At 42.8% G+C, this 21,134-nt stretch overlaps 1 protein-coding gene across 1 annotated transcript in view; it reads left to right on the plus strand.

Annotated features, from left to right (window-relative positions):
• Positions 1 to 462: 462 nt before the first annotated feature.
• The window catches only part of GPR39 (G protein-coupled receptor 39), a gene marked incomplete at both ends in the record, with an annotated part of 205,360 nt that continues 184,688 nt past the window's right edge, over positions 463 to 21,134 (plus strand). The window contains one exon of the mRNA XM_084254902.1: positions 463 to 1,318. Within this exon, the coding sequence (XP_084111028.1) occupies positions 463 to 1,318 (856 nt within the window). The remainder of the gene's footprint in view (positions 1,319 to 21,134) is intronic.

Here is a 21,134-nt window from a genome sequence, read left to right on the forward strand (position 1 = left end):
TGTGGTTAATGATTAATTACTGATCACCCCGCCTCCACTAGTTCCTGAGAGGGTGCTCCTGGTGGGTGGGCCCGGCCAGAGAGTGCCTGGCAGCCCGGAGGCTTGCTGAGGACTAAGACAGTTCTCACCCAGCGCAGAGACTGGTCAGCGTGCCTGGGCCGAGGGTTTCACAGGGGAAGATAAGAACCTCTTTCCTCCTTTAGCCCTCTTCCTGAATCACTCAGACACTCACACACCAAAACTCCACCCAGGCGCCTCTGGGGCCTCTGCTAGTTTGGGCTACTCCAGGAAGTTTCCATGAAAGCACCTGAAAGAGGAATTTACTTTTTCCAGGTGAGCTCCAGAGAGAGAAAAGCCTGCGCGCACTCCGGTGAGTTGCAGTCACAAACTTTGGATTCTGCAGGAAGGAGGTAGGGAAAGTCGAGAAGGTCTTTTGGACCTGGTGGCGTGGCTCCCTTCCTCATGGCTTCACAAGGCAGCCCGGGCTATGACTGCTCCCATATCATCGATCACAGCCACGTCCCCCAGTTTGAGGTGAAAACATGGATCAAAATCACCCTCATCCTTGTGTACCTGGTCATCTTCGTGGTAGGTATCCTGGGGAACAGTGTCACCATTCGGGTCACCCAGGTGCTGCAGAAGAAAGGCTACTTGCAGAAGGAGGTGACAGATCACATCATAAGCCTAGCTTGCTCGGATATCTTGGTCTTCCTCATTGGCATGCCCATGGAGTTCTATAGCATCATCTGGAACCCCCTGACAACCCCGAGCTATACCATGTCCTGTAAGCTTCACACTTTCCTCTTTGAAGCCTGCAGCTATGCCACGCTGCTGCATGTGCTGACACTCAGCTTCGAGCGCTATGTGGCCATCTGCCACCCTTTCAAATACAAGGCCATATCGGGGCCCGGCAAGGTGAAGCTGCTGATTGGCTTCGTCTGGGTCACATCTGTCCTGGTGGCACTGCCTTTGCTTTTTGCCATGGGCGTAGAGTACCCCCTCTTGAGAGTGCCTACTCAACACCGGTACACCTGCAATCACTCCCGCACCCGACACCATGAGGAACCGGAAAAATCCAACATGTCCATCTGTACCAACCTCTCCGACCGCTGGACCGTGTTTCAGTCCAGCATCTTCAGTGCCTTTGTCATCTATCTCGTGGTCCTTGTCTGCGTGGCCTTCATGTGTTGGAACATGATGCAGGTGCTCAGGAAGAGCAAGCAGGGAACAGTGACCGGGATGGGGCTGCAGCAGCAGCTGAGGAAGGCGGAGAGCACCGAGAGCAGGACCGCCAGGAGGCAGACCATCCTCTTCCTGAGTGAGTGCTGGGTGGTGGGCTGCCTGCCCCTGCCCCACCTTGCACCTGACTGGGGTTCTCTTAACTAGGGTCTTGTCTTGCAAGTGTAAACTTAAGTTTGTTGAGGCTGAAGAGGCTTTGATTGATCTCAGTCTCTGGATGTTTCTCCTGTGCTTGGGGATTTGTGTTATGATGAAATGAGCACTGGAGGAGGCGTCAGAATGCCAGGGTGTATTCCAGAGCCAACACCTCTGTGAGTTCTGGATTCTCACAAATTATCTTGGGTAAAAGAGGAATAATGATACTGAGAAATTGACAGTCAAATTGGGTCAAATTAGGTCAAAAGAGGTGAAAGTTTTTTGAGAAGGCCCAAGTTCTGCGGAGAGAAAAAAGGCTGATTCTTATTTTATCCTCTCTTTATCTTAGAGGCCCTTGCTCAGGCAATTAGATTTTGTTGGTATTTTTCTGCTCCTTTGGAGAAACAAGGCTGTCAGGAGCACAGGGTCTCTGGGCTGCTATTTTACACACACCTCTCCTGGCAGTGTCTCCAATGCAGCCTTAAGAAGTTGGAGCTTTCAGACCAGCATCCCCAGGTAGTGCTAGAGTTTCCTCTGTGTAGGTCAGTTTCCCACCTGAGCGGAGAAATGTGGCAGGGCCAGCAGCCCACTGATCTGATTGGAAAAATCTGGTTTCACAAACTACTGGGACCTGATTGATCATTCAAAATATCCAGTTCTCAGGCAGAGAAAGGTGTTTGCTTTCCAACTCCTGTTGTAATGCAGGTATTTCCATCAGGTCCTTCTGTGTATCAAAAGGGAAATGAGGACCCCAAACCTTTGGAAGAGGGAGCTAGTGGCTGCCCCTGGGGAGATGGGACTTTAAGGGAGACACATCAAATGTATGTGAGGAAAGGGTTTGAAAAGTATTGGTTAGAAGAAAGAAAAAGCTGCTGTTAAGAGTGTGTGAGTTAACAATTTTGTGAGTTTAACAAATATTTCCCAATCTTCCTCCCCTTTCCTGTTTGGGTCAGGAGAGGAAATACATCATGGTGCTATTTGTTCTGGTGTGGGAAACACGAATAACAGGTTCCAGATCCTGGCATTAGATAGGAGAGAAGATTGGAAGACACTCAAGGAGAGGTGGGGAAAACCAAGTCTTGTCCCGGCTTTCTGGGGTGTTCCTACAGCTGACTTGGATTTGCTAGGTGCAAAAATGAGAGGAAAGATTTTGCAATTTGGGGATGTCTGCTTTGCCTCAGATGCTTTGTGAGGTGATTTATATTTCCATTTTTGGCAAGAGGAGTTTGAAGCTTAGAGAAGTCCTAGTTCAAATGCACAAAGTACACTTCCCAGATTCCAACCGAGAAATGAGTAGTTGCCCATAACTTTCACAGACTTGTGGTGAAGGCAAAATAAAACAAACAAGGACTTTGACAAGGGAACGTCTACCTAGATTTCTGTGTCCTGAGGTCAGCCTTTCTGGGAGTTGAAGTGAGAGTATATCAGGTAGTGTCTGGGGCCTTCGGAAGGACACCCAACCCATCTCAATTCCCCATGCCCCCATTGCTATGTGGAATATTCCAGGAGTTCCAGGAAGGAACAGACATTGCCTTTGCTGGACCATTGGTTTATAGGTTAATTCTCCCTTAAGCATATCTTAAATTCAGCAATTTATACTTTAGAGTGAATTTCTTTCTTCTTCTTCTTCTTCTTTTTTTTTGTACAAGGCACCGATCTTAGTGGCTAAGAATTAGGGAGTAGACAAAGATTATGAAGTATCTTCAACTACCTCCCACTCTGATTTAGAAATTAAGGCTGCATCTTTTGACCAAAGAAAAGTAGTTGATTTCTCTTTGTTCTCTACTTATTCCTCCCCATCTTTCTTCTGATTAAATGTCCCTTCTCTTCCCAATGGATATTGTTTCAAGTCAAAGTCATTTTGAAGCATGAAATCTGAATGCCACAGATTTTATTTAGAGATGGATAGGAACTTGGAGATTGTCCCATCCAATTAGTGATCACCTGGTATGCGTTTGTTCTTGTGGCTGTTTTCACTGTTTCTTTCTTGTTTTCTCCCTCTTTCTTACAACTAGTATTAATCACCCACTGTGTTCCCTGCCTAAAGAGTGTTAGATGAGGGCCTCCCTAGTGGCGCAGGCAGTTGAGCACAATGCTGTGAAGCTGTCCGCAGCCTCTGCCACATGGGTTCAATTCCTGGAGGGCCAGGGAGATACCCACATGGCTTGGCAGACCTCTCCTCTCTCGCCCGCTGCTCCCCTCAGCAGTGTTTTCAGTCTGTCTGCCTGCTCTGTTTCTGGTGAATTCTCTCACCCTCCTGTGCCTCTGACTGCACCCCAGTTCTTGTATAAATAAATAAATCTTTTAAAAAAGAGTGTTAGATGACACTGAGTTGCTCAATGTGTGATGTCTTGGGGAATTTGTTTGTGCTTAGCCCATTTCCTCTCCAGTATGTTTTTAAAGCAGTTCTTGCAAATGCCTCCCTCTCCCAATGAATTTCCAAGACTATTTAAAAACAGGAGCCTCACTAATTAACTCATGTTAGGAAATAAATTAATGGAGTGAAGAGGAAGAAATCATGGCCAGCATCCATCAGATAATGCAATGCAGTTTATTTTGTAGGTTTCATGAAACTCATGCTTTGGGGCATTTTTAACCCAGGACAAGTGAATATGTAAATTGTTTACAAAGTGCTGAATTTAATATAGTGACTTAGCTATCTTTTTAGTATTTCAGTTAACAGATGTAGTAAATTAAAACAAACATTTGGTCATTTCAAACATATTTTGCATTTAACATGAAGTATAAATGATGACATAGCACAGGATGTCTATAGCTCCTGAGGCAATGGAAAAAACAAAACATTTCCCCCCCTTGTTAAAAATGCTAACTTTGCATAACAGAAACATAATTTATAAATCTACCCAAGATGAGGGAGCTTATGTAGAAAATATTAATTTTCCATTCTGCAGCTTTTGCTAATATGCCTCAAACTAGCCAGTGCTGGGCTGGTGAATAATGAAAGCATGTTGGGAACTTTGGGAGAGACAGAGGTGCTGCAACTATTTTCAAGTAATTTGTAGGAGAAAACAATAATGTCAAAGTGTACATTCCTGGCAACATGAATGTCTCCTTTTGCTTCCTGTTAACTCAGTGAGAAATCAGTACAAGACTTACTTCCTTCAGCAAGTTTGTGACTAATTTGGCCAGGTAATACTGTTTTGGTCTGGATTCCAGCCTCTTGCAGAGAACAGGCATGAGTGCATTTGACTCTATTCCTTAAAAGTTAAGAAACTATGAAATGATCCTTTGTTTCCAGAGGTCTTCTTTAGATGTTCCATATTATCTCTCTGAATTCTCACTTGGAGTCATTCTCATTGCATATGGCATCCCAGTCATGAACACCTATGTTTGTGTTTATTCCACATGTGACCTGCTGTCAAATGTCACCTCAAAATGGAACAGCAAGGGTATTTTTAAAAAAGTACAGTTTTAATTTGTAGCTTTCAAGAGCATAAAAAGACTGGGACTATGTTTCATCTACCTCTTAGTGATCTGTAAAGTAGTAATTGGCTTTCAACGATAATTGAAAAAAAAAAGCCTCACAGATAATTCTGAAATCACAATATTAAAGAGACTGTATAGAATATTCAGGACTGCTTAATAATTACACTATTGAATTCCAATCTTCTGTCTTGAGTTAGATGGAAAGGAAGAGAGTTGCACATGGTGGTAGAAATTGTAGATGAACTTGGATTTCTTAAGGGAGACCTAGCTTGCATGGACATCATCTATCACATGTATTTAGATGGAAAAAAAGACAGAATTTTTGCTGTATGCACTACTTCAAAAGAGAAGGTTGAAGTATATTTCGATACTTGTGGATTGAGTCCTGGAGAAGCAGAAAGGAGATCAGAATTACGTCTTTTGGGTTTTAGAACCCAGATTTAGTGGTCTAGGTCCTATCATGTGTGTGAGAGAGAAACAGAAAGTTGAGATGTTGACAATGTTCTTTAGCTGAAGAAAATGAGTACCTGGAAAGAATTCAAAGTTAGTTCCTTAAAATGGAACTCAAAATTTCATGTGAAATGAGGTTTGATTAGGACTTCATCGTGAAAATTAGGAAGAGATCTGTGTTATATTTTATGAACTTAGGTCATTATTATAGCTGTATGTTAATTCTTATAATAACTCTTCAGAGTGAAAAAAATGTGGCTTTTCTGAGGGCATAATTTTTCTGATAAAGCTGTATGATAGCATCTGTGTTTGATTTTCTGAGCAAGATTGGGCTTTTCCCCACAGGTTTCTCTTAATTCTTTCCTGTTTAAATCACCCTTAGTGAAGCACCTATGGTGGCTTCATCCTTGTCAGTTTTCTTTCTTCAGGATTAACTGGTTTAATTACTACAAACTGTCATTTGTCAGTGGTTTGGCATTTGATTCATGTTTCTCTAGCTCCCCTTTAGAGATTTCTTGAAATTCTGCGAGCCATATCCCCCAAATATAATTAATTTTAAAATCACCCCCTACACCCTAGTGTATATCAACTGATTACATGAAAATGGGTATCTGAAAATGCTTTTGAAGTATGAAAAGAACTTTTTTAATTTTTTTTATTTATTTTTTTTAGATAATAAATTTTATTGTTATATTCCCCATACAATTGCAGCCCCCCCATTCTGACCCCAATCCCTCCCCTCCCGCCCCCGCCCCCCTAAAAGTGTCTCTGGTTCATAGTTTTTTGTTGATTTTGATTTTCACTTTCTTATAGTTATTCATTTTCCTGGTCCCTTATTTAAGTTTTCTAGATTCCTGCTATGAGTGAGACCATCCGGTATTTTTCTTTTTCTTTTTGGCTTATTTCGCTAAGCATGATCCCTTCCAGCGCCATCCACGTTGCTGCAAATTGCATGTGTTTATCTTTTTTGAATGCTGAGTAATATTCCATGGTATATATGTACCACATCTTCTTGATCCAGTCATCTATTTTTGGGCATTTGGGTTGTTTCCAAAGCTTAGCTATTGTAAACAGTGCTGCTATAAACATAGGGGTGCAGGTGTTGTTTGGAATTGATGTTTCTGTGTCCTTTGGGTAAATACCTAGGAGTGGAATTGCTGGATCCTGTGGAAGCTCTATGTTTAGTAGGTCCAGAAATCTCCACACAGCTTTCCACAGTGGTTGGACCAGTTTGCACTCCCACCAACAGTGCAGAAGAGTTCCTTTTTCTCCACACCCTCGCCAACATTTGTTGTTGCTAGTTTTTTTAATATGTGCCATTCTCACTGGTGTAAGATGGTATCTCATGGTAGTTTTGATTTGCATTTCCCTGATGACAAGTGATGTTGAACATTTTTTCATATGCCTGTTGGCCATTTGCATTTCCTCTTCAGAGAAGTTTCTTTTTAGCTCTTCTGCCCATTTTTTGACTGGATTATTTTCTTTGTTGTTGCTGAGTCTCATCAGCTCTTTGCAGATTTTTGTGATCAGTCCTTTATCATTAGTGTTGGGTGCAAAAATGTTCTCCCAGTTGGTGGGGTTTCTCTTTGTTTTTGTTATTGTCTCTTTTGCTGTGCAGAAGCTCTTTAATTTGATGTAGTCCCAGCTGTTTATCTTTGCCTTCACTATCACTGCTTTGGGTGATGTGTCTGTAAAGATGTCTTTGATGTGCAAATCACGTAGTGTTTTGCCTATATTTCCTTCTATATATTTTATGGTTTCAGGTCTTATGTCTAGTTCTTTAATCCATTTTGAGTTGATTTTTGTGTATGGTGTGAGGTAGTGGTCAAGCTTCATTCTTTTGCATGTAGCGACCCAGGAAAAGAACATTTTTTAATAGTTATTTTCTTCACTAGCTTAAAAGCTGGTCTTGCCATTAATTTTTTAGCAAAGACCTATCTGTGAAGTAGTGGGATATGACAACCTGGTTTTCCAGGGAAATGCCATTAAAATTAAATTAGTGAATTTTTAGTGTAAGATATTATTTTGACTCAAATATTTGGGTATTTTAGGGAAAATTTTGCCTCAAGCGTTCAGACTATTGCCTCTATTTTCTTTTTTTTCTTTCTTTAAATGGAGAAAATTTTTTTGTGAGTTTTTTTAAAAAGATTTATTTATTTATGCACACAAGAGCTGGGGTACAGGCTAGAGGTGTGGGAGGTGAGAGGATTCACCAGAGACAGAGTGGGGTACAGAACAGGTGGAATGACTGAAATACACTGCTGAGGGGAGCAGCGGGCGAGACAGGAGAGGTCTGCTGCGCCATGCGGGTATCTATATGGCCGGGGATTGAACTCGTGGTGCAGTGGCTATAGACAGTTTCATAGGTTGTGTCTTGACACCTTGCATCACCAGGGAGGGGGCCTGTGAGATTTTTTTTTAATTATGCATATAAGGACATGATGTGTAGGCCAGATGTACCTACAGATGTGCTGGGGGTGAGAGGATTCACCAGAGATAAGAGTGGGGAGCAGAATAGGCAGATCTACTGAAATACACTGCTGAGGGGAGCAGTGGATGAGACAGGAGACTGGCTCCCTGGCTGGGGATGGAACTCAGATAGCAGTGGCTGGTGCTAGCTTGATAGCACCGAGACTTAACTCCTGAGCCACGAGGGAGGCCCCTATTGCCTCTATTTTCTTTCTCCCTTTATTGGTATAGATATGGCTGAAATTAATGGTATTTCATGTTTATTTTTCTATTTGTGATTTCAGTCATAAATTGCAACTATCCTGTGATCAGCATGGCAGACCAATATAATGCTGCTTTATTTTTATAATCAGTCTGTCTCAAAGATTTCATTTATCTGTTGGGGAGATACATAGTTTTCATGGAAGGGAATTTGGAGTCCCAGTCCTCATTCATTAGCAACCCTGTTCGTCTGTCTTAGTCAAGTGCCTCAAGGGGGCTGCCATAGTGTAATAAGGCAGCCGAGGCCTCAGTTGAGCAAACCATTAAGCTTATTAATGCTAAAACCGCTCAGAATAAAAGTCATTTTTGTAGAGACAGAACAGAGGAAGAATTTTAGATTGGGTGTCAAAGAGCCTGGTTCTGCTCCAGTAGACAAGATCCCCTGATCTACCACTTGGGTGACAGTGTCTTTCCTCGCCTCCTGTTCCTTCTGCCCACCTTGCCTGCTGATGTGCAACCCGGGGACAACCCTACTGAATCTCAAGTCTACTTCCTGGCTATTTACTGAGCACTGGAGAGAAGACTGGTCATAAGTTCTAGGTAGATGGTGTTCAGCCTCACTTGGCCTGACTCTAGTGGGCACCTTCCTTTGCAAGCGCCTTCCAAATATTCAAGCTCCTAGAGTGCATTTTTTGCTTTGCTTCTGGCTAGCCTGCTCTCTAGGGGAGGGAACTTGACTTAATGTGTCATCCCTGGAAAAATGTTTGCATCTACTCTTGCCCTTGGCCTGAGTATTCTTCAAGCCACAGGCCCTGGGATCTCATTGATATTCCCATGCACAACCCCATTAAAATCAAGGCTATCAATGGCTTCCAAAGGCTCATATGTCAAGGATCAAAATGCTTAAATAAGGCCCCTCATGGTTGGCTGCCTCTCTAGTTTTACCAAGTGTAGTTCTCCCTTTTTGTTAGTATGCTTGAACTCCCTGAACAAAATATCACAGACCGAGTGCCTTAAACAGCAGATACTTATTTTCTCATAGTTCTGGAAGCTAGAAAATGAAATCAAGGTGCTGAAATATGAAATCAGGGTTGGTTTCTGCTGGTAAGACTTCTTCTTTGGTGTGCAAATAATGCCCTGCTTGCTGAGTCCTCACAAAGACTTTCCTCTGTGTATGTGGAAAGAGAGATCTCTGTTACCTTCTCTTCTTGTAAAGATATTACTTCCATTGGATTAAGACCCCATCTTTGTGATCTCACTTAACCTTAATTACCTCCCTAAGGATCCTGTCTCCAGATACAGCCACATTATCAAATAGGGCTTCAACATAGGAATTTTGGGCAACACAATTCAGTGGAGAACACCCTATAATTGCTCTGCCCCATGGGTAGCCCTTCAGTTCCTGCAACAGACTGCCAGGCTGTCTTCAACCACTTGGTCTTCACACATACTTTCTCTGCTTGAAATGCTTTTTTTTCTTATTTCATGCTCTACCTGCCCTCTTCCATCCCTTTAACAACTTTAGATTTCCCTCAGGAAGGAAGATCCCTGACTTAATTAAACCTCCTTTGAAATACTATAAAATTATAATTTTATATTAGTGTTATCATTTGATTGATATGTGTCCTCTAATTCCCTGAGGGCTGGAGCTGTCACCAGTTTGGCTCACCATTCTACCTCCATGCTAGCATAGAATCGGGCACACATCAGATGTTTAATGAGTGGGTTGACTGGACAAATGACTCAATAGATAAATCACTTTGGAAATGAGAAACAATGTTCTTAGTCATACATTCCTATAGAATAATTCCCCACAATTTTTCTGTTTAATGTAAACCCGAAGATTCTCTGTTTGAAAGGGATCTTGTTTCTCCCAGGCCTTGGAAAAGTAAAGCCGTGATGGAGGACACTTAAAATTTTGCTCTCCTTAGCAAAGGCACTGTTTATCTTATCTAGTTCCTGATAGCAACTTTCTACCTGTGAGAAGTAACCATGAAATGAAAGTGATTAGGGTGGTGGTTAACCTCCATTTCACAAGATGTTAATGCAGTGAAGAAACTCTAAAAATTATTTCTTAGCAGAAATCATTGTTAATGGGGAGAGGGTTACTCAGGTAATGGAAAGAGAATGCAGTAGAAACAATATTTTGAAAATATTCAGTCTCTATGCTTTTATTTCCCCCTTAAATTGAATTCACTTGCAGCCGTCTCCCAGGAACTGCCTGGTAAAGGGTGTTGATCAGTTTTGACTCCAGCTTCTGGACTCAGAAATCCAGAAGCTGGATTTCTTAGTCTGTTTAGCTAGGCTGTTGTCTTGAAAGCTAGGCCTAGTGGGGAGTTCCAAATTTAATTGGGGGACAACGTGTGCCCCAATATGAGCAATATCTAAGATAACTAATCCTTCACAGGAAGATCAGGGTAGGGAGAAGAGGGAATTGAAATTGTGGAAGAATGATCAGATCATTGCACAGCAGAGACACATTGGAGCCACTCATTGTGTACCAGCTCAACTCCCTGAAGATACCTCCTATCCAGAACTGAAAAGGACGGTTCAAGTTCATTGCTTTCCCTTGAATGTATCATGAGCCCAGCCTGATGAACTAGACTGGGCACCATGAAGCCAGTTCAGATGAGAACATGGTCAAGGGGTTTGAAATTTCTTCTTGAAAACCACTGAAGGGTTTTAAAGAATCAAGCAACACAATTAAATTTGTGATGTTGCCCCGGGGGTGACAGATTGGCTGCAATGCAAATGAGTCAAAATACTGGACTGTCCTTGTTCCCAGAATGAGAGACCTTCCTCACTGGAACACAATCCTGGTGGAGCAGCTGATGCCAGTTCATTCTTCCCGCATTAGTCAAATCTCTGGCTCTTTGTGTTTCCAAATCTTGTTACTGTGGCAGCCTCCATGACCAGAGAGTGACTGTGCTTCCCTCAGCTCCCATGTGTTCCCAGAACTGAGCTCCCACGTGTTCCCAGCACTGAGCTCCCACTGGCCCAGTGCTGTGTAGGCTCTGGATAGGAGGTAGCTTCAGGGAGTTGAGCTGGTGCACAATGAGTGGCTCCATTGTGTCTCTGCTGTGCAATGATCTGATCATTCTTCTACAATTTCAATTCCCTCTTCTCCCTACCCTGATCTTCCCTGTGAAGGATTAGTCATCTTAGATATTGCTCATATGGGGCACACTTTGTCCCCCAATTAAAATTGGAGCTCCCCGAGCACTTATCTTTATTCAGCCTTCCCTGCCAGGCTGGAGCATGGAGGCTGCATGTTATACTTAGTAGGTTTTTGGATTGAATCCCTTTGACAGAATCTGCTGCCAGCAGAAGGAGACATCATCCTCAGAAGCTCCCTTGATGCTATCTGCCATTCCTCTCCTTCCCCATGCTAGGCTCCCCAAATTCCTTAATATGTTGTACATATACCTGCTCCCACTTATCAACATCACCAACAAATGTGAATCTAGGTGTTGCCGTGAAAGAATTTTATAGAAGTAATTAAAGTCCCAAGCCAGTTGACCTTAAAATAAAGGGATTTTCTGTGTGGACTCAGTGAATCACATGGCCTGTTAGGTTTGGGTCTGGTGGTTAGAAATAGGGGAAGCCAGAGAGTCAAAGAATTAAGAGGTTTGATGTGGGCAGAATTTCCCTTGCTGATTTTGAAGATAGTGGGGGCCATGGCAGCGAGTGCTGTAACTGAGAACCAGCCATGAAAGGACACCTGAATGAAGTGAGAGGTGAAGTGAGAGGTCTTCCTCCAGAAGAGAGCTCATCAGACCAGCTCATTGAGGCCCTGAGCAGAGAGCTCAGCCATGCCATGCCTAGAATTCTGACCTGCAGAACTGCCAACCAGTAACCATGTTTTTCAGTCACTGAATTTCTATTAATTTGTTATGTAGCAAGAGAAAACTAATACATTCCTTGAATTAAGATAAGGGGGCAGCAAGGTAAACATATGTCCTGTCTTAATTATGTCTTCTAAGACAGCCCAGTCTCTCTTTATAAAGTCTCTCCTTCCCAGAATTACACCCATGGCCCAACCATTCACTGATTACCCCCATTTTTTGATCTCAGTGACTGGGAAGTTTTCCAAGTTCCAGGGCACCGTGGAGTTTTTACTGGACTTTTAGGCTCTTCTGTGGGTAATTAAAATTTTGTGAGGTTGAGTCTCACTAGCTGAATTTTTGGAATCCTGGGCTCCTGGTTATCAAAGAGGAAGACTGAAATGGGCTGACCTCTTATTATCCACTTGGTGGCTCTTTTCCCTGGTAGTCTGGCACTTAGTAGGTGCTGAATAAATGCTTGGTGATCACTGAATGTCTGGACAGCCTTGCTGCTTTCTGGAGCCTTCCTCCGCGGAGGAGAGAGTGTCTCCACCCTTTGTCATTGGGCTCCAAGTTGAAAAAGGGGTAGGGAGAAGCCAATCTCAGTGTTGAAAGCATTTCTGGGAAAAAAAAAAAAAGAGGTGTCTCAGGCTAACTTTACCATTTTTTAAAGTTTGGGTTTCTGCCAACTTAGAAACTTGACAACATTTCCTGTTTGCACTTACTGTGTGTAAGAACCATTCTGGCAACCAGAGGCTTTTTAGACATCTCTTCATGCTGCTTTACACATCTTGAGGGTGGCTGGGTAGTTGGAGATCATGGTGTTACCAGAATCTGACAGGCGGGATCAGGAGATAAAGCTGTGGCATCAAATTGCTGTCGTACTTATTAAATGTCAGGCTGGCTATGCAATCAAAGGCATGCAGAAATGGGAGTCAAGCCCCATTGGGAGTGGTGAGGTTCAATGGAATTGTAGAGAAAAACCATCCTCTTTCTCAAATGAAGGGGAAGAAATTCTGCTTACCTTAGAAATAAAACACTACTAACAGGGTGTTCAGGCAGAGTTGAAGTTATTTGTTCTCAGGTTTTATGTATGATTATTCTTCGGAAGACATGATATATCAGCAGAAACAAAGCTTTCTTGGAAATTTATGGCTCTACATTCTAGAGGTGCAGTTCTGAGGGATGAGGGATTAAATATAATGTTGAAATGACAGCTGCAATTTTGTATATTTAAAAGACAGCTGATGGGTTGCCACTGTTTTTCAAGTTCATGTTTGCCTTGACAGGGAAGCCAATGGGAGGCCTTGGTGATTGAAGGTTGCTTTCTTGAGAATGAAGGAATCCTATGTAGAAGTAGGTAGTTCTCTATTTTAGGCTTAGGAGTTTCCTCACTATTGCATCTCTTAAAGGCATGCTTCCTCCAGGAAGACTTCCTGGACTGAATTTACTTTGCTCTAATTACTCCAGTAGGTCTTCATTTTGGTGCTCATTCATCAAGTGTTTATAAAAGCCTAAAAATATATACATGATATCACTTGAACTACAAATCGAGATGCTGTATTCCTCTCCACCCCCACCCCCGCCCCTGTCAAGGAGCTTAATACTTTTCTAGTTGGGGCATTAAGGTATAGAGGTAGAACCTTTTCAGAAGAAGCCTAAAAGTACCCTTGAAGTGTATTTGTGGGGGGTGGGGGAATTGCACATCCATAGTGGCTGTGCAGCAAACTGGTTTTGGTTGCCAGAATTTTTTTAACAGAGTGGTTAATTGTACTTTACCTACTCCAGAGATGTTGTCTACAGATTTGATGTCCACATTGTGGTCCATCCATAAGAAGTATCCCTGGGTAATTTTAAGATGTGTGTTGGGCCATACCCCACACTTACTGAATTAGAACCTGTATTGTAAGTGTATCCCTGTGATTCCTATGTAAATTACAAGTGTGATAAGCATTCTTTAACAACACTTGAGGGGATTCTTTAACGCCAAATGAATAGAAAAGGGAAAATTGAGAATGATTTAAATTCACCATATATAACAAGAACTATGAATAACTTGCTTGGTGGGTGTAACCACTAGGTGTAACCAAAGGTGGGAATTTGCTCTATAAGACTTGCCTAACGGTACTTCTTTTTATTTTTTAAAGAGAAACAAATCTGGCCTCCATTTGAAATGCTGGGAAAAGTCAGTCTCAGTAAAGTTTGGGGGAGACTTCCCCATCTTGTCTGAAAACACGAAGGGGCTTATGAAGTACCAAGCTTAGGCCTGTGTCTCATTGGAAGAAGTAGTTGTTTAAATTGCTTCCTTTTGCTCCTTCTGCCTGTATATTTCATCTCTATCCTCTTATAGCATCACCATCATGGTGGTTTAGTTATTCTTAATTTTCAGAACTGTCTAAGGTCATCAGCCATTGAGATTTGAGCTGGGATTTGGCTCCAAAATCCATATTCATTCCCTCAGTAGAGAGATGAGCTCTCAGAAGAGGATGTGCTCCAGCTGGGGGACTTGTTATGGGTGGTGACAGATGGGGAGGAAAGGAAAAATGCATCAAATATATGTATGTTTTTTTGCTTTTAGGCTACCTGGCAGCTTCCAAGTACCCTTCTTATGTTTAGAGAATTTCCCTCTCCTTGAGTCCTGCTTCCCCAAGGGATTGACCAGAAATCTGTTTTCCCAGCATCCCTTACAGTTAAGGTGTGAACCTGGACTATATGCATGAGATTCTCATTTGGAGGAAAGATGGGAAAATGTGGAAGCTACATGGATTCTCCTTGGGGACAGGGACAGGGGGTTGACTTGCTTAAATGGCTTGTAGAGAGAGCAGAGACAGGAGAAATAAGAGCAGTGTCCTAGCCCTGGTCTTGGCAGTAACTCTGTGGAGTCTCTGGGAGCACAGTCTGGCAGAATAATCTGATGGGGTCCGTGGCTACATGCCTGGATCGCTGGACCTCCCATGGACTATGTGAAAAAGCCAATAGTGTTATTTCCAGTTTAAACTGAAATGGACTTTGCTGTTTGCACTGAGAATTCTGTATGTCCAGTTAACAGGTAAGTTGGAGTTGGGGGCTCCAGAGAGGAGCAGGAGAAGGGGAACGGGTACCATGAGGCCTTGTGGCAAGAGGTGTGACAGGATGGAGTGCAAGAAGGCTAGTGGGGCTACTCTGTGTAGGCAGGGACACAGCACTGAGAGCCTGGGTGTGGACGTGGTACTGGTACACGGGGTTCTGATGATGGTGAATGGACAGGTCTGGCCATGGAAGATCGCGAGGGAGGTAGTTGTCAACTGTGCTACATATTAGAATAACCTATGGAGTGTTAAATAATCCCCCACGCCATTTACTTCCAGGTCTTTGGGCATGAGTGTTCTTTCTTTCTTTTTTTTTTTTTTTAAGTATGCAGAAGTTCATACTTCTCTTTTCTTTCTTTTTTTTTTTTTAAAGTTTTATTTATTTATACAAGAACTGGGGTATAGTCAGAGGTGCGGGAGGGTGAGAGGATTCACCAGAGATGGAGTAGGGAACAGAACAGGCAGACAGACCAAAGACACTGCCGAGGGGAGCAGTGGGCAAGACGGGAGAGGTCTGCTGCACCATGTGGGTTTCTCCCTGGCCGGTGAGAATCAAACCCAAGCTGCAGAGGCTGCGGACAGCTTCACAGTGCAGCGCTCAGCCCACTGCGCCACTGGGGAGGCCCATGCATGAGTATTATTTCAACTCTGTCAGTGATTCCAGTTTGGGACTGGGAGAGTAGGGCAGGCTGGGCCTGGCCTTGGAGACCTTGAATTTGGTGATTGTGCCAAGTTTCTTTAACTGCAGGTCACAAACCCTGATCCCGACTTACTAAGAAGAAAACAGGAATTCACGGGCAGTATAAGGAAAAATTCACTAAATCAGAGGAAAGACTAAGAAACCAGATTGTTCAGGGATTGAGCAGAAAGCAATTGTGGACAGCCTGTTTGGGCTCCACCAGTAAGGAGATACAGTTTCAAGTGTTTTCCCCTCTTTATTATCACCCCATTCACAGTCAGATTTCCATGGTGAGACTGGTTGCGTTTGTATATCCTCTCCCTGGGGAGGCTGAGAGTAGTGCAGCTTCATGGGCAGTGCCAGAAAGACTGCGTGAAGAGAGGTGTGGTCCCCAAGGAGATCGGGTGCTGTGCCTCAGAAAACCTGTGACACAGCCAGGAGCAGAAACAGATACCCCTGCAGGTGTCCTGTGGATGAGCGTTGTCACTGTTGAATGTCTTTGCTCCATGTAGACTCCCCCCACTCTCCTTGTGTGGTTATCTCTCTCTGTCACCTAATCGCTTTGCTGAGCCTGGGTGATGTTACACAGCATTCTTTGTGTCTGAGCCAGTCATGAAGCCAGGGGAGGAGATACAGGAGCAGGGCCTCTTCTGAAATGCAGCTGTCAGGAGGCTGGTTAGTGCTAAATCCACTGGGCGTATTTCCTGTCTCAGAACCTGACTCACTCAGTGAGGTCATTGACCAGGTATTGGATTGTGACATTCTGTGACTGTAAACTCACTTTCTATTTGAACCTTGTATGGGAGGACAAAGGTTTCTTGCCGTGCCTGCTTCTTTGGGCATTTCTACTTATGTCCTGATATGATATTGACCTTAAGTCAATATGTTCAAAACTATTTACCATGGAGAATAGGGAATAAATGAAGTACATTCATTGCCATTCAGGCCACACAAACCTCTGGAAATTGAAAAGTTATTTAAGAAATAAAAATGGTAATTTGTGAAAGTTTCTGTTTAGAAAATGTTTTCATTTCATGTTAAAATGCTGATTCATCTTTGATTTTTATATCAGTTAGATTCTGTCACTGGTGTGGTTATTTCTTTCTCTCACTGCAAGATGAGAAAGAAGGAGGCTTCTCTCCAAATACTTCCTCTTAGTCCCTTTTCTTGGTGGTGATTCCTGAATGGGAGTTTCAGACACACCACTGGAGCCTTCCTTGAGGAACCTGATGCAAGCTGCTGGCTGCATCACTTCAGTCTCCTCTGTCAGTATCTTCAAATGTCTCCTTGCTCTGCTGTCACATCCTCTCCTCTTTGTGTGTCAAGTCTCTCTTTGCCTCCTCTATAAGAATGCATCTGAAGCCATGTAGGGTCCACTCTGTTAATTCAGGATAAGATTGCTCTCTCAAGAGCCTTAGCTTAATCACATCCTTAAAGATCTTTTCTCTGTATTAGGTAACATTTACTGTTTCTATAGAATGGACCTGATATTTGGGCAGGGCATTTTTCAATCTATTACAGGTGGCAAAAGGATGCTGGAAAGTATAAATTTCATGTGATACATGAACACAGATGATTCTCTGACCTACAAAGAAATGTGTGGCAAAAGCATAAATGTATTTGTTCCAATCTCCTTTCCATCTTTTAGCAGAGTGTAATACTTTGGGCAAATTTCTCAGCAGTTAACTTATCAGTTTTATCACCTCCACATTGGACATACTCCATCCTTATAGGCTGATTTCCACTTTGATGGTAAGTATATGGAGGTTCATACTACAGTAGCTGGCACCAAGTAGGTCCTAAGTAAACTTTAGTTTCCTATATTACAGAAAATACTCTGGTTGAGGACTCGAGAAATTCGTGTTAGTCCTTTCTAGGTCTCTGACATATCTTGAGGCAATGTCAACTTTCTCATGAAAGCATGAAGGGCTAAACTGAAGAATTTGTCTCAAATATCTTCTGTACAAAAGGTGGATCTGGTCTCTCGTCTTTAGCACTCCATGAAGTAGAATGTCTGTGAAGTCTACTTATTGTAACGATGTGTGGACATTTGCATTTCATTCCATCCTATTTCACTGCCTGATGTAATAGAAAAATGTTTTACGTTCCTTTTCCCGGAGCAAAAGTGGTAGCCTGGGACAGGGGATTTTTAATGTATTTGAAGAAACTCTGGCATGCTCTCAGTTAACCCCAGCAGTGTGTTCACCTCTGATGGAGAGGTTTAGACTCAGAAGTTCCCTGAGGTCCTTATACTTCTGATATTGTTTGCCTTTGACCTTTATTCTGTGTTAAGGTACTGGAAGAGCAAGAGAAGCTCCAGGCCTCTGCAGCCCATTCTGGGCAGTAGCTTCTGATAAATGAACATGTTGATGTTTTTGTCATGTACCTGTAAGGCTGGGGCATTATTGGCTGTGGCAATCAATATATCAAAATGAATTTTTGGAAGAGTGTCATCATGTCATGGTTTATTTCCAAAATCACAAAAAAAAAAAAAAAAACTTGCCCTGGGGAAGGGAAAGATGACTTTCATTGTGAAATAAACCAAGTGGATGGCTTAGACATTACCTATGTCACCAGTCGATCTGATATGTAGGTGCTGTGTAACCATTTGTTCCCAGAATCCACATTCCCCAGGCCATTAAAACTTGCAGCACTGAAATCATGTTCTTCCCATTTTGCCCATTTTAATAATAATGATAATGAGAATGTTAAAATGACATTCTGAATTTATATTGCGCTTTTCTGCGAGGCGCTCTAAGCACTTTTCAGACAGTATCTCATCAATCCTCATCACAAAATAGTGAAGTGTTGGTAGCAGGTAATATTTGTAATTATATTAAAATTAGTAAATTGTCCTATAGGCTGGGACAAATTGCAGTGTTATGGGAAAGTGTTGCTTGATAGGCAGAGAAGAGGTGGGGGCTGGGTTTTAGTTTAAAAACTTGCTACTTTGTTCATCTCCCTCTGCCTTGGTTTCCACCTGTCAAGTGGATATCTTTAGTGTATCCCCTCATCTTGCAGTGGGGTTATATAGATGATTATGGGGACTAATCATATTAGCTAACTTTTGGGTTTTTTTTGAGTACTTGCTATATGCCATTTCACAAGAACCCCACAGGTGGGTATAGCTGCCACTTTTCAGATAGGCACATTGAAATACAGAATGGGGGCCTCCCTGATGGCACAAGGGGTTAAGTCTCAGCATTAGCAAGCAATGGGCAGCCACTGATGAGTTCAGTCCCCAGCCTGGGAGCTAACCCTCATGGCACAGCAGACCTCTCCTGTCTTTCCTGCTGCTCCCCTGAGCAGTGTATTTCAGTCAGTCCTCCTGTTCTGCTCCCCACTCTATCTCTGGTGAATCCTCTCACCCCCCATAAGTCTGGCCTGTACCCCAGCTCTTGTATGCATAAATAAATAAATCTTAAGAAAAAAAGTACAGAATGTTTGAGGAATTTGCAATGAATGGTAGAGGTAGATTTGACTCAAGGCAAACAGGCTCCAGAACTTGTGGTACTACCACTTCCTTAGAGTTGCTGGAACTTTTAGATTTGCAACATAGTACACACATGCACACACATGTACTGATGCACACACAGGCAAACAAAAGTTTTATAATACAGTATCCACCCATCCTTACCTTAAAATGTGAAATATATTTTGGTATTCTATTAATTTCATTTCTTTGTGAGCCATAAAGTGTTAGGAGGCGGTCAGTAGCTTTGTCATAAGCAGTAGTGCATAGACTGAGAATCTGATGTACCAGGGAGGTTAGGATCAGGTATGCTGCAGCAGTCAGTGGAAACTTCCTGGAGGAGGTAGCATTTGAGCTTAATCTGAATGGGACTCTTTTTTTTTTTTTTAAAGATTTATTTATTTTTGTACAAGAATTGGGGTACAGGCCAGAGATGCAGGGGGTGAGAATATTCACCAGAGACAGAGCAGAGAACAGAACAGGCAGACGGACCAAAGTACACTGCTGAAGGGAGCAGCAGGAGAGACAGGAGAGGTCTGTTCCCCCATGTGGGTTTCTCCCTGCCCAGCTGGGAATCGAACTTATGCTGCAGTGGCTGAGGATTGCTTCATAGGTTGCGTCTTAACCCCTGCGCCACCAGGGAGGCCCTGAATGGGACTCTTTAATTCTTGGCCAGAAGGATCATGGCTGTACTCAAGGGGTGGCGACACATACATGTGCAAGGTCCAAACATTCTAATGATTCATGCTCATGTATAATCCTAGGAGGATCCTGAGTTGCTCTCAGGAGGCTTGCATGCCCTATGGGCCTGAATTCACTGGCAGACACACAACCAGAGGTCTGAGGTCAGAAAGGTACACACAGGCTTAGGAAGCCTATAATATAACCATACTTTTTACATTGTGAAAGAATTATAGAAAAAAAAGAATTTGTGGCTATGACTGTTTGGCTCCATAAAGCTTAAATACTTCCTATCTGGTCCTTTAAAGAAACATGTTTGCCAACCAGTGCCTTCTACCCTATTTGCATGGTCATTTCTCTGTGCTAATGACCTTCTTTAGTTCTGAATCACCCTTTACTCATTCTCCCTGTCACCTCCTAAGGGCACATGGTGCCTAAATATGGGAGACAGGGCAGAAATATACATGCGATTGTTCATTTCCTTATTACACAGCTGCCAGGAATTCCCCAGATTTCCTCACATAGCACATTAATATGTAGCACTGAGCCTGTATATGCTTTGTTCTTTTGACATGTGGCATATCAGTGATTAGTGCCAAATGCCAAAATGCTGGGCTACAGCCACAATGCCTCTTATAATAACATTCATAAGAATATCCCCCCGTGATGCAGATTCCATTTGCCCAACATAAATAACCTTGAGGCCAAATTGCAAACATGATTTCTCTTCATGCTCTACCTGGCCATTTTGAAATAAGCCTATAATGTGAAATTTAATCTAAATAAGTAGTTGAACTCAGAAAATCACAATGTAGTCAAGGCCATCTTTTATTTTAAAAATCAGAAGACTACAAAAGGTGAGTGGCTGCCCCCCACCTTTTTTTCAGTAACTGTCCTGATGACAAGCTAATATGCAGCTCAAAATAAAGGTATCGTTGGTAGAAATAGCCTTTCAGACATCACCGAGGCAATATGCCAAGAGGCTCTTGGCAAATGGCTGTGGAGGAGGACAGATTACTTTAACAGCTCTGTTGAAAATATAGAGCTGTCCTGTGCAGGTGGCTCAGACACGGCTCTCCTTCACAATGGGGGGACTTTTGTCAGAGGAAAATTAGATGCCTTTGGATAGGTTTGCGATTGTCCTTATCTTTTCCGTATAGCAAAATACCACCGCTTAGAAAGAGAACAGAAAGTTGAAGAAATATCCTGATTGAATGCCTTCTAGAAGAAGGATATTTGGGGGAGAAACACTTTCATTTGCTTCAGATGATTGTTTGGGGGCTCATTCTGGAAGTGGTTCCATTCTGATAGAGGCTGAGATGGTTCTGAAGAGAGAAGTGATGTTTTTGAATCCTGAGGAGCGAACTCAGTGATCATCCATTTCCTGAGTCCCGAAGCACAGCTCACAACACACAGCCTGTGAGCAAGACGGGACCAGGAGAGGTTTTGTTTGCTTGGTCTCATGTTAG

The sequence above is a fragment of the Talpa europaea genome, assembly GCF_964194135.1.
Source record: "Talpa europaea genome assembly, chromosome: 1".
Classification (NCBI taxonomy): Eukaryota; Metazoa; Chordata; class Mammalia; order Eulipotyphla; family Talpidae; genus Talpa; species Talpa europaea.